A 13,993-nucleotide genomic window follows, 5' to 3' on the forward strand; every position below is an offset into this window, starting at 1 on the left:
CCCATACTGTACCCCACCCAAACCCTATAGCTATGTCCCCAGCAAAGCCCACGCTAACTGGGGCACACATGTCAAACCTCAAGGGTTTAACGTGTAAAGAGGAAGCCACAAACTGTCGCTTGAGAACATTAACTTCTGCGTATCTAACCACAGTCCACACCCTTTCTTAGTAGGCCCAAGACTGCCTCGACTAAAACATCGCTCGTCTTAGATGCCTTAAATAAACCACTTTCATTAGCGGTTAGTTTGGCCGGCAACATCTATGGGGTTATTGTGTGTGTCGTGTCACATGAGAATGATGCTTAAAAATATATATTGTATTTTCCCATGTTAATCAATAGGTATGACAGAGTTGAATCAGCTTCTCGTGATATAAACACACCATATTTTCTTGTAGAAAGGGCCACGTGGTTCACCTGTCATAGAGACGAATAACTATTGAATCAATCAGGTTAAATCCACCTGCAACTCACTCAAACAGATCATGGCTAAACGACTACTGTTTAGGCTCGCTACATTCAATGATGAATGGAGAAGCATCATCTGTATGTGTTTGAAAATGCTCATGACTAGACCTGATACATGCTCACAGATGGTTTCCATTAGTTACCAGCGATACATGTAAACAGTGAGTCATCTCCGTGGTGTAGGATGATGATAGCGTTCACTAATACCTCTGGTGGGGGCGTCTGTGGTTTCTGATCACATTTGAACAGCATGGCATGAACAGGAAGCGTTATGATAATGTGCACAAGAGCGTTGGCTGGTTGGTAGTGAAGAAAGAAATGAACGAAAAGTCTTATTTAAGATTATATTATTATGCAGGCACTGCTTAATTTAAGTCTATTGAGTAACATGCCGTTGTAGACTGCTCAGAGTTCATTTAAATACAAGATCCCCCAAAGGCCCCAGTTGTAATCACAGTAACAGTTTCATGTCATTATTGATGTAGGTTTTTGAAGTGCACCTTATTCTATTCTCAGAGCTATATGAACTTGCCTCCAGACAAGCTGAAACTGTTGAGTCAGTATGACAATGAGAAGAAGTGGGAGCTGATCTGTGATCAGGTAAGAACGTTACGTCTTGTTGGGCGCCTTACATGGGGTGATTGGTTCATGCACTAGTACATACACAGTTCTTCTACATGATTGGGTAACGCTTTATTTCAACGGTCCGTAATAAACCATTTATTAATCACTACTCGCACATATATAAACCATTTACTAATCATAAGTAAAGTATTTTTGCAGTCCCTAATCTAAAGCGAGCACTATTTAACCCTAACCCATACCTAACCCTAACCATAAATGGTGTGTAGTATCTTTGTAAATGACCGTTAAAATAAAGAGTAACCCATGATTGTATCTGAGATTAAGTGTTCTAAAAACAAAGAATCCGGAAATAACCGTGAAGAAAAATAAATGTGTATTGCTGGTGTCCGGTTGCCGATATGTAATGTAGGTTAGAGTGCAAAAAGGTCATATAGTCTTCTAGCAAAACACTACACCTCTGATGGGTTCCTGTGGTAAGCACGTTTCCCTTCAGCAGGTTGGCATGGTAACAGAGTGGTTTGCGGTGCTCGTTGTGTTTGACTGTGTCATTTGTCTTCTCACTCCCCCTCTTCCCCTCATCCCCTTCTCCTTCCTCCCTCCATTGTGTGTGGTCAGGAGCGGTTCCAGGTGAAAAACCCTCCCTCCACCTATCTGACCAAGATCAAGAGCTTCTATCAGGACCAAGGAGGAGTGACCCGCAGGGTGGGTGTACAGTACCTCCCCCTCCCGCTCACGTTCATAGAGCTTCTAGTCATTCTCACCATAGCCAGGGATTTCAAGAAGTAAATATGAGTGTTTTGGAACAATGGGATAACAATATTACATCTACAGTAGTAGTATGTCTTTGCATTTTATGACAAAGCCCTTAAGCCAGTAATATAAGGCCAGTCTCATTAGAACAACTTCTGAACTACTTATATAAAGGTTTGTGCGTTTCCTTCATTCATAGAGCTTCTCTATATGGTTTTGGCCTATTTCAGTTCAAGAGGCGGGTCCAGGAGTCCACCCAGGTACTGAGAGAGCTGGAGATCTCCCTCCGCACGAATCATATTGGGTGAGTGACTGGACCAGGATTAGCCTCTGCCGAGTCCCCAACAACCAGATGTTCTGGTTTTCAGGGGAAATGGAAAGAGAGCCTATGACGCAACTTCCTCTTTTGGACGTTAATAAGGCGACACTCTATCTTAACTCCTCCTCCACATTTACTGGGTTGGTTGAACAGTGCAGATGAGAACCTCCCCTGACAGTTTTTTTTTCTTTGTTCTTCTCGTCAAGACCAGTATGCAGGGGATCTAGTTTCAGGTGTTTCTTTTACGCCTGCTGTGTTAGGTTTGACCAGGACTGGTCCCACAGTTATCATATTAGTCAGTACGACTGACTCAAGTGTCCTTAAAGTAGTATCGGGTTCTAATTCTCTTTCTCTCTATATAGCTGGGCCCAGGAGTTTCTGAATGAGGAGAACCAGGGTTTGGATGTATTGGTGGATTACCTGTCCTACGCCCAGTGTGACTCTTCGTGAGTATCCCTGCAGCCTCCCCTTCTGTCTTAACAGAATCTCGTACAGTATCAATGAGACATACAGTACCAGTCAAAAGTTTGGATACACCTACTCATTCAAGGGTTTTTCTTTATTTTTACTATTTTCTACATTGTAGAATAATAGTTAAGACATCAAAACTATGAAATAACACATATGGAATCATGTAGTAACCAAAAAAGTGTTAAACAAATCAAAATATATTTTAGGTTTTAGATTCTTCAAAGTAGTCACCCTTTGCCTTGATGACAGCTTTGCACACTCTTGGCATTCTCTCAACCAGCTTCACGAGGAATGCTTTTCCAACAGCCAAGGAGGAGTTCTTACATATGCTGAGCACTTGTTGACTACTTTTCCTTCACTCTGCGGTCCAACTCATCCCAAACGTGGTTGAGAGAATGCCAAGAGTGTGCAAATCTGTCATCAAGGCAAAGGGTGTTGAACCAGGATTAGGACCTTTGGTTACTACATGTTTCCGTTTGTGTTATTTCATAGTTATGATATCTTCACTATTATTCTACAATGGAGAAAATAGTAAAAATAAAGAAAAACCCTTGAATGAGTAGGTGTGTCCAAACTTTTGACTGGTACTGTAGATTTAATGTTTGATTATCTATATGTGACTATATGTTAGTGTATTTGGGAATGTGTCTATAGGTTTGACTTGGAGGGTGCTGAGAATGGGGGAACACTGTCAGAGAGAGGGAAGCCAGCGGAGAGGTCCATGGAGGACCTGAATAAGAGTGCAGGAAGCTCCCCTACACACGGCATGACCAGAGCAGCCCGCGCCCTGACCGTACGGTAAGAACCATCAGCCGTTATGAGACCTGAGTCTCACTCAGCAAGCCTTAGAGACCACAGGATAAATCTCACCCAAAAAATATTCTACTGCAAAGTGGGACCTTCTGACCAGTGTCCTCCATCCTCTCAATATCTCCTTTGCAGAATAACCTCTCTGGCCCAGAGTAGGAGAACTCAGAAGATCTCTCGATTGGCCAGTCAGCGGGACGACGTCCATGTGTGCATCATGTGTCTGCGTGCCATCATGAACTACCAGGTGTGTGTGTGTTGTGTGGCGTGTGGGCATGACTGTGATATGGAGTGTGAAATTGTGAAAGTCCAACGCTAATTATCACTTTTTCAGTCGGGCTTCAACCAAGTTATGACTCACCCACGCTGCGTCAACGAGATCACTCTCAGCCTCAACAACAAGAGCCCCAGGTATGAACACCTGTGTGTGTGATGTGTGTGTTTGCATGCTTGTGCATGTGTGTGTGATGTGTGTGTGTGTGTGATGTGGTATTATATTCCTGGTCTCTACAGAACCAAAGCCCTGGTGTTGGAGCTGTTGGCTGCTGTGTGTCTTGTGAGGGGCGGTCATGACATCATTCTCGCCGCCTTCGACAACCTCAAGGAGGTGAAGGGATTTACCAATCTTAACCACACTATAGCAGACTTTACTTTACCAATGTGTACTGTGTCATCTCACCTTAGCCTACTCATTTGTGTGTTCTCGGGACCAAGATTTTTCTCTTCTAAGTAATCTCATTACTGATACACGACACACCCTGTCTCAGTCACACCAAGCACACTTAGAACTCTAAAACACACACTCACACGAAGACATCATGCTGTGAGTGCGTAACCAGTCCTCACCATACTGAAGGGCCCCTTTATACAACTGTTATGTGGTCTGAAAATATTCAACTGATATCGATATAGACTTTCCATATTGGTGACCATCACGACTAATAATAGATTTAATGTTAGAAATGTTTAAAGCAGAAGTGAACCAATTTGATCAGCTTTCTATGAATACAACCACACACTGTACCAAGAGGTAAAACATACACACTCGTGTGGACATCTGTTGAAGTACATGACTGTGTTACTGAAACAAAGAACGTCTTTCCCATGTCCTTTCACTCAGGTGAGCGGAGAGAAGAACCGCTTTGAGAAACTGATGGAGTACTTTAGCAACGATGACAGCAACATTGACTTCATGGTGCGTGGACACAAAACGGCTTTCAATCTGCTGGCTGATGTGTTTGCATTTACTCACAATGTAGTTCTGAAAGGTTAAAGATCAAATCCGATGATCCCTCTCTTCAGGTGGCCTGCATGCAGTTCATTAACATTGTGGTACATTCGGTGGAGAATATGAACTTCCGTGTGCACCTGCAATATGAGTTCACTCACCACGGACTGGACCAGTACTTAGAGGTAAACTCTCCATTTATCCTTCTCATCTCATTGTTGAAAATGGAACCGTCACAACCACAAAACCAACTCCTTAAAACTGAAATGAAACCGTCAGGATAACGATGATGATGTGTGTGTGTCAGTCTCTGAAGCTGACAGAGAGTGAGAAGCTGCAGGTTCAGATTCAGGCCTACCTGGACAACGTGTTTGATGTGGGGGCTCTGCTGGAGGACGCAGAGAACAGGGGCGAGGTGCTGGAGCATGTGGACGAACTGCAGGAGCATAACTCACAGGTCAGTGATACATACTGTACACACACAGTCTCATTCATTCAAATCACACATCTAAAAAATGCCAGCAATTACTCTATGACTCTGTCTGTGACCTCCGAATGTTGTGTTGGCATGCTGTCGTGTTGTGTCATGTCGTGTTGTATTTTTGTAGCTGAGTGCCAGGCTAGAGGAGATTGAGAGCCAGTCTGCAGAGAGGATGGCTGAACTGGAGAAACAGCTCCTCCAAGCCACCAAGGAGGCAGAGCTGCTCAAGGTCTGCACTGTACAATGAACTGTGGACTGTTTACAATATAGTGTATCAGACAGAAAGGTATGTGTGTGGTTGTGTGATAATAACTTTTCCTTGCCTTTGTGTGTGTGCGACTGACAGGAGAGCCTGCGGGACTCCTGTTCCCAGGTCAGTTCTCTGCAGCAGAGAGAGAGGGAGAGGGAGATGAGCCAGGAGAGGGAGCGGGACAGAGAGCGTCTAAGCCAGCCCTCCTCTGAGCTAGAACTCAAGGTGCAGGAGCTGCAGGACCAAGGGCTGATCCGCCTGGGACGCACTCCCTCTGGGGCCCTAGACCTCCAGGTGGTGCCTGTCACCATCATCGAGTACGCCCCCGCCCCAGCCTCTGAGCCCCTGCTCAGCTCCACTGGTCCCACTGCCCCTGGCCTAGATGTCCCTGATGCCACTCCCTCCTCAGCCATCTCTTCTGTCCCCCCTCCTCCTCCCCCTCCACCTCCTGGGCCTGGTGGACCTGCTCCCCCACCCCCTCCACCTCCTCCCCCACCTGGCTCCGGTGGCCCACCTCCCCCTCCTCCTCCCCCTCCTCCCGGGGGAGGTCCGCCCCCACCTCCTCCTCCACCCGGCGCTGGACCTCCGCCCCCACCAGGAGGCCCACCTTCTGGAGACAGCCAAGCCGGTAAGGTGACTCTTAACTGCTTTCATTAGAGATATACAGGTATCTGCCAAAATAAAGGAAACATCAACGTCAATTGTCTTAATAGGTCCAGAACAGCTTCAATGCACTTTGGCATAGATTCTACAAGTGTCTGGAACTCTATTGGAAGGATGCGACACCATTCTTCAACAAGAAATTCCATAATTTTGTGTTTTGTTGATGTGGTAGAAAATGCTGTCTTAGGAGCCACTTCAGAATCTCCCATAAGTGTCTAATTGGGTTGAGATCTGGGGACTGAAAAGCCATGGCATGTGATTTACATTGTTCATCAAACCATTCAGTGACCATTCGTGCCCTGTAGATAGGGGCATTGTCATCATATGGGGGCATAGCCATGGTAGCCAAAATAAAGGCCTGCCCAGCATTTTTATACATGACCATAAGCATAATAGGAAATTCATTGCTTAATTCTCTCAGGAACCACACCTGTGTGGAAGCACCTGCTTTCAATATACTTTGTATCTTAAGTGTTTCCATTATTCTGGCAGTTACATGTGTATGTCAGTGGAGGCTGCCGAGGGGAGGACGGCTCATAATCATGTCTGGAACGGAGCGAATGGAATGGCATCAAACATGTGGAAACCATGTGCTTGATGTATTTGATACCATTCCACCTATTCCGCTCCAGTAGCAGTCTACAGCAGAGATTAGAAAATTGAGAGGGGAGATCATGAGTATAGAGGAGAGATTAAAGAGATTAGGGTGTGAGAGGTCAAATAGGAGAGAGCTCTATGCTAATCAGATTGTCAGTCAATCTCATGAATTTGTATACGTCCAATTTGCTGAAGGGTGAAATGAGTGCACTGGCGATTGACAACTGTGATCGATTCTCTCTCCTACTCTCCCTCTTTCTCTCTCTCTTTGTCTCAGGAGGTAAAGGCAGGAAACCCATCCAGACTAAGTTCCGGATGCCTTTGCTCAACTGGCAGGCACTGAAGCCCAACCAGGTGACTGGCACAGTCTTCCACGAGCTGGACGACGAGCAGATCTTAGGGGTAAGATCAAACCTCCACACAGATACTAGTGCTGACTGAACTCTACTCTTCCATTCTCCCTTCTCTCACTTTCCCTCTGACCCCCTTTTTCCACTCTTTCCCCTCCTCCACTCTTCCTCCTTACCCCCTCCTCTCTCTCCCTCTTTCTCTCTCTCCCCTCCTTACCCTCCCTCTCTAACCATCTCTATGTGTGTTGTGTCAGGAGCTGAACATGGATGCGTTTGAAGAGCAGTTTAAGACCAAGGCCCAGGGTCCTCCAGCAGCTCTGTCCACTCTTAAGGTCAAGGTGGCCCAGAAGGCCCCCAGCAAGGTCAACCTGATCGAGGGCAACAAGGCCAAGAACCTGGCCATCACGCTACGCAAGGGAGGCAGGAGCCCCACAGACATCTGCACAGCTATAGAGACGTATGGAACTATATCTTCTCCTATTCTTTTCCTTTCCTTAGTAAACATATTTCTCTCACTCATTTAATTTCTTTATGCCTTTTTTGTTCTCTTTAATCCCTTCATTCTCTTTCTCCTCATCCCACCTTCCCCTAACACTCTTCTTTTGTCCCTTCCTTACTATCTTACTTCTCTCCCTCCCTCCTCCTTTCCCTCCTTCTCTCCAGGTATGACCAGCAGGCGTTGGGGCTGGACTTCCTGGAGCTGCTGGAGAGGTTTGTCCCGTCAGACTACGAGCTGAAGCTCCTCCAGAACTATGAGAAGGAGGGCCGTCCGCTGGATGATCTGGCAGAGGAGGACCGCTTCATGATGCGCTTTGGGAAGATCCCCCGTCTGGCCCAGCGAATCAGCACCCTCACCTTCATGGGCAACTTCCCCGAGAGCGTCAAACGTCTGCAGCCGGTGAGTCAGTTGCTCAGGACAGACAATGAAATTGTATCTGTACAACAATGACTTTCTTCAGAATCTGATACTATAGTCATTCATAATCTCATCTACAGCAACTGAACTCCATAATCACAGCGTCCATGTCCATTAAGTCCTCGGCCAAGCTGAAGAAGATGTTAGAGGTGAGTGGAGGGCATCCCTGTCCGTCACTGCTAACCTCCAATCCGAGAGCCTCTTTAAACAGGCCTGCACTGTCTATGTAACACATTCTGTATCTGGCTCCTCCTCTCCAGATCATCCTAGCCTTTGGGAACTACATGAACAGCAGTAAGAGGGGTGCAGCCTATGGGTTCCGCCTGCAGAGTCTGGACCTGGTGAGTACCCCTCTGCTCTTGAGGCAAAATTGTTTCCCTTGTTTAACACGAATAGAACCATCACTAAGGTAGAGATTAACTGGCTGAAATAGTATGGCTTCAACTCTATAATGATAAATAAGTCGCTATTAGCTAAAGCAAGGTTTTGGACTGTTGAGGGCGCTATGGTATCTTGATAGGCAGGCCAGTCCATCTTTGGGAGAGGACTCCATCTGTCCCTCTCTTTGTCTCTGTCCTGTCAGCTGCTGGACACCAAGTCTACAGACCGCTCCCAGACCCTGCTACACTTCATCTCCAGCATCGTCCAGGAGAAATACCCTGAACTCAACAACTTTCACACTGAACTGCACTTTGTGGACAAGGCTGGCCTAGGTGCGGGAACGCAATCAACGGTTGCACGCGCACACACACATGTACACACAGCTTGAAAAAAATGCAGCACTTCATAGTGAGAATAACTGACCCACTGTTTCTCTCCTGTGTTTGTGTGTTTCAGTGTCTCTGGACAGTATTCTTCAGGATATCCGCTCCCTGGAGAGGGGAATGGAAGTGACCAAGAAGGAGTTCCTGGTGCAGGAAGACAACACAGTGCTGAAGGACTTTGTCAAGACAAACAGTGAATTACTGGACTCGTTACTCAAAGACAGCAAAACCGCTCAGGTTGGAATTCCATAACATTTGAACTTAATAGACACATCCAACACGCATAATTCCACAGAAGATGTTCAATACATGTTTTAGTGTGAGCGTCATCTCTCCTCCTCTTCCTCTCTCACCTCCTCCACTAGGAGGCGTATGGCTTGGTGGTGGAGTATTTTGGAGAAAACCCCAAGACCACACAACCCTCCATGTTTTTCCCTCTGTTTGTCCGCTTCATGAAGGCCTATAAGGTGAGGTGGTGCCCCCATAATGGGAAAGGACAAGGAAATAGCTCATTATGTTTAACTTGTGTCTATCATGGGTGCATTTTGTATTTATATGCATGTTTGTTAAAGGGGCAGTGCAGTCAGAAACGGGATTTCCCTGTTTTATATATATTTTCCACACTATGAGGTTTGAATAATACTGTGAAATTGTGAAAATTATGATAATGCACTTTTGGTGTAAGAGCTGTTTGGCTGGGTGGGGTGGGTTTTTTGGACCACCTGGTGAGTTAATAGACCAATAACAAAGAAAGTTTGCCCTCCTCTCTGCCAATAACAGCTAGTTTTCAGGTTACACATTCCTCCTATTAGCCTTCCCTGTAGCTCAGTTGGTAGAGCATGGTGTTTGCAACACCAGGGTTGTGGGTTCGATTCCCACGGGGGGCCAGCACAAGAAAAAAAATGTATGAAATGTATGCATTCACTACTGTAAGTCTCTCTGGATAAGAGCGTCTGCTAAATGACTAAAATGTAAAATGTAAATGTAATAGGCTCCTCCAGTTAGGGCCCTCTCTCAGACCATGTCTAGACAGTCCTAGCACAATTCTTGCTTGAGAAATAGCATTTAGCTAAGAATCTATTTTTGTTTATTTTACCATTTGAATTGAAAACAATCACAGCAAGGTACTTAATTGTTGCTCAGAAATGATTTGATATTGAGATTAAACGGCTGCGTTGGACCTCTAATTACCTGTTTTTGTGTGTGTCCCACACAGCAAGCAGAGAAGGATAATGAACAGAAGAAGAGACTGGAGGCCCAGAGCAGTGAGAACCAAGCAGAGTCTCCCTCCCCCAGAAAGAAAGAGGCTGCAGGACACAAGGTAGGAGAATAGACGATAGACCGATGCCCCATACCAACTCAATCCACCACAATCTCTACATTCCATACAGTCAGTTATAAAAGGAGGTGGAGCTGGAGTACTATCGTTTTGTAGCTTCCCTTATGACTGATAGACCAGTGACTTGTCATTCTAGTGTGGTCCATACTACATATGCCAATGTGTCAGCTTTACCCTTTGACCCCTGCCAGTCTCCCATGATGCCCAAGATGGACCTGATAGCGGAGCTGAAGAAGAGGCAGGTGAAGCCTCAGGTGAAGGATGGGGCCCTGGAGGACATCATCACAGGTATGACGAACCACTATGGCTAGAATACATGATGTATTATGGTCTTATATTGTAGTTTATGATCTATAAAACATAGTTAAGAACGCTTATAGTCAATACCATAACACATTATAAGGCACTATAAAATACATGAATGCTTTATATGTATGTAAATCATGTAAATCATGAAGCGTTACCACACTTTTCCCCGGTACAATCGGAGATAGATATCCCTTGCTAAGTTTCAGTGGTTGTGTCTATGTGCTTTGTCCCAGACCTGAGGAACTCACCGTTCAGAGCAACAGATGGACGGAGACCAGCACAGCGTCAAGACACCTGAACAACTCCAGCTCCAAGACCCACAACTCCACTGAGATTACTGTACACACTCAATGTCAAAGTGTATGCATACACAGAACACAAATACATACCTGTACTGTACATACACAATACACCTACATTAGTACTGAAGATTATATGGCCTTTAACCTATCAATACACATTTAAACTATAGTATGAATTGACTCTGTAAATAGAACAGAGTTTAACCTCTACGGGCCACGGGGGCAGTATTGAGAATTTTGAAAGAAATATGTGCCCATTTTTAACTGCCTCCTACACCAACTCAGAAGCTAGGATATGCATATTATTAACACATTCGGATAGAAAACACTCTGAATTTTCTAAAACAGTTTGAATGGTGTCTGTAAGTATAACAAAACTCATATTGCAGGCAAAAACCTGTGAAAAATAGATTAAAAAAAAAGAGAATTTTGTGACTGTACTATTTAGTGTCATTGTTTTAAAGATACCACAGTGAGAAAGGATTCAGTTCGCAACTCCTACTGCTTCCACTAGATGTCAACGATCTTTAGAAAGTTGTTTGAAGCATCTGTGATAAATACACACCGAATTAGAAAGCTTACAAGTTGACACGTCATCACTTCATTTTTTGCGCCTGCGCATGAATCTGAGAAGAGTGCCTTTGTCATTATCGTTTATTCTAGACACTTGATAGGTTGTGTGAAAATATTACTGATGTTTACTGATGTTTCACGTTAAAAATGGAACAAAAGATTAGTGCTAAACAACGTTTGACATGTTTAAACAAACGTAAATAGATTATTTACTAGGTTTTCTTTAGTTTTTCGACGTGACTTTACACTGCCCACCTCATTTTGTGGGAGCCTACTGAACGCTAACTATTTGGACATAAATTATGAACTTTGTCAAAAGAAACCACATTTGTTCTGGACCTGGGATCTCTGGCAGCGCCTTCTGATGGAGATAATCAAAGGTAAGGGGATATTTAGAATGTTATTATCGATATTAGATGATGCTAATGCTAACGGTATAGCTTAGCTTAGCTTAGCATATAGCTTATTGTTGTTAGCATAGTACCCAGTTTATACAAAATGTGATTTCCCAGTAAAGTTATTTTGAGATCTGGCCCTTCGGTAGCAATTACGAGATGATAATATATTATTCTTTGAATGACAATATTATAATTTACCAATGTTTTCGAATAGTAATTCCGTGATTTGTAATGCTGGATTCACTGGGTGCATTCGAGCCGAAAAAAATTCTGAATTTCACCGCGACTGTAAATGCTGTTTTTGGATATAAATATGAACTTGATGGAACTAAAAATGCATGTATTGTATAACATAATGTCCTATGAGTGTCATCTGATGCAGATTGTCAAAGGTAAGTGCATAATTCTAGCTAGTTTTCTGTCTGTTGATGCCCTTCTTTGAATTGGCTAAACATTACACGCAGCTATTGTCAATGTACTCTCCTCACATAACCTAACTTTATGCATTCTCCGTAATGCCTCTGAAAATCGGACAGCGTGGTTAGATTTAGGAGATATATCTTTCAAATGGAGGAAAATAGTTGATTATTTGATTTTTTGAAATGATTACTCTTGCAGTTTTGAATTCCCCGCCATGGTCACATGACAATGAATCCCAATACCGGGATAAGATCGGGATAAGATCCTCAACAGGTTAAGTTATACGTCATGAGCAAATGTGTAACCTAGAAATACATTTATGCATTTTTATCCATTTAGCTTTTTAAAATAGCTTAGAATTTTTGGTTCCGTTCATCTTTTAATGAGTACATTTTTTAAATTAAAAAACAAGTTTCACATTACTGTATTACTCCAAATTCATGACTCAAGTACTTGCTTACCCTAGAGTGGATCCGTCACCTGCCAAGCCATTAGAAAGTCTATCTGCCCTGTAATCATATCAGAGTTCACGTTATGTCTGTACATGAAACATCCTCCTAGCCCCAGGGAAGATGAGCGGAGAAAGCATTCCATACCCAGTTAACAATACTACAATGACCCATCTGAGGGCCGCCGCTGGACCTGTCGCAGAGCCTCCACCTACTGACGTGATACTTTATTGATCCCAAAAGGGAAAGAAGATCAACTTACTGTCTACGATAAAGCGAAACCCGGACTCCGACTGTACAAGAGAGCTGCACTTTATTAGACACACAACCACAGCAAGTATGTACAAAAGGAAGCAGGTTCAACTGCCGGTCTTCTCACAGAAAGAAGAAAAAAAAACACATTTCTCACAGAATATCATGGCATCCACACTGATAAATGAGAATGTCCAGTATCAGTAGGTATTTATATAGATCTATTTTTTTTGTATTGTTCATTATGTCACACTACTCTACAAGTGGGAGATCGTAATTGGTGTGGGTTTTCCGGATAAAGGTACTTTGAAGCGTCCCGGATCGTTCTGGATTGTTGGGAACACTCCTCACTCTTAGCCATCATCACCGTAGCATCACTGATCACAGTAAGACTGAACATGCCTGTGTCACAGAAAGATCCAAAGTAAAAAGGTCTGGTTCTCTACCGTTGTAAACCTGTAAAGGGGTACACCTCTTTTTCTATCTCGCTCTGTTTTTTAAGAAAACATGTAGACAACACTTTTCAACTGCACCGTGCGATTGCTTGACAATATTTCATGCATTGTTTTATAATATACCTTTGTATCCATCATCTTTTAATGAATTAAACATTATTTTGGACATATTTTGTTGAACTTTCTAGGAATTACTCAGTCTATTTACATATCATTTTGTTTTCTTCTTGATGCCAAGATTTTGGGACATCCACACATTCATGTCAGAAACTCATACAGTACTGTACACACCACAGAAAGCAGGTCAAATAATACACATATGTCTCTTTCATTTATTAAAAACAGAACCAAACATGTCTCAATAGACAATGATTATGTTGATGAAGAAAAAGCGAATGTTCCATATCTATCCGTGTTATGTGCTCTTAGTTTGTCATTGAAACCTAAATGACTTATTCAATGCTGAGATCCTTCTCCGTTAGTATCTTTGGGCCATAATGATGTAATACCATCCTATCGTACCACCAGTAGAGGGGTTTCTAGTATGGGCTATTCATTTTAGTGGGATGCCTTCAGGAGGAACAGCCAACCCCTCTCTTGTGAACACTAGCGGTTCTGGGGGGGGGGGGGGGGGGGGGGGGGGCAGTGCCCCTGTGACAACAATTTTGGACCCCGTTGTGGCCCCCCTAAATATGGAGTATGAAATAATCTTTACATAACTAATTTTGCTATCGTTATTTTTTTACATCCATTATTAGACAGTGGCAACGCGGAACGCTAATTTAACCCACACATTTTCTAGAGGGACGGCTTTAGGCGGAACACAACAGTATCCTAACACATGCATC

The 13,993-nt window shown here is 43.7% G+C and overlaps 1 protein-coding gene across 1 annotated transcript in view; it reads left to right on the plus strand.

Moving 5' to 3' along the window:
• The window catches only part of fmnl1a (formin-like 1a), a 20,751-nt gene extending 7,436 nt beyond the window's left edge, over nt 1-13,315 (plus strand). The window contains exons 2-26 of the mRNA XM_029727671.1: nt 984-1,067; nt 1,668-1,754; nt 2,033-2,106; nt 2,484-2,567; nt 3,247-3,390; nt 3,535-3,646; nt 3,734-3,810; nt 3,913-4,006; nt 4,520-4,594; nt 4,702-4,812; nt 4,935-5,084; nt 5,236-5,337; nt 5,455-5,986; nt 6,896-7,020; nt 7,223-7,425; nt 7,632-7,866; nt 7,965-8,033; nt 8,145-8,225; nt 8,468-8,597; nt 8,722-8,885; nt 9,014-9,115; nt 9,865-9,969; nt 10,179-10,275; nt 10,530-10,798; nt 12,264-13,315. Of these exons, the coding sequence (XP_029583531.1) occupies nt 984-1,067; nt 1,668-1,754; nt 2,033-2,106; nt 2,484-2,567; nt 3,247-3,390; nt 3,535-3,646; nt 3,734-3,810; nt 3,913-4,006; nt 4,520-4,594; nt 4,702-4,812; nt 4,935-5,084; nt 5,236-5,337; nt 5,455-5,986; nt 6,896-7,020; nt 7,223-7,425; nt 7,632-7,866; nt 7,965-8,033; nt 8,145-8,225; nt 8,468-8,597; nt 8,722-8,885; nt 9,014-9,115; nt 9,865-9,969; nt 10,179-10,275; nt 10,530-10,594 (3,102 nt within the window). The 3' untranslated portion in view covers nt 10,595-10,798; nt 12,264-13,315. The remainder of the gene's footprint in view (nt 1-983; nt 1,068-1,667; nt 1,755-2,032; nt 2,107-2,483; nt 2,568-3,246; nt 3,391-3,534; nt 3,647-3,733; nt 3,811-3,912; nt 4,007-4,519; nt 4,595-4,701; nt 4,813-4,934; nt 5,085-5,235; nt 5,338-5,454; nt 5,987-6,895; nt 7,021-7,222; nt 7,426-7,631; nt 7,867-7,964; nt 8,034-8,144; nt 8,226-8,467; nt 8,598-8,721; nt 8,886-9,013; nt 9,116-9,864; nt 9,970-10,178; nt 10,276-10,529; nt 10,799-12,263) is intronic.
• The last annotated feature ends 678 nt before the right edge of the window (nt 13,316-13,993 follow it).

Source organism: Salmo trutta, chromosome 32, assembly GCF_901001165.1.
Source record: "Salmo trutta chromosome 32, fSalTru1.1, whole genome shotgun sequence".
Taxonomy (NCBI): domain Eukaryota; kingdom Metazoa; phylum Chordata; class Actinopteri; order Salmoniformes; family Salmonidae; genus Salmo; species Salmo trutta.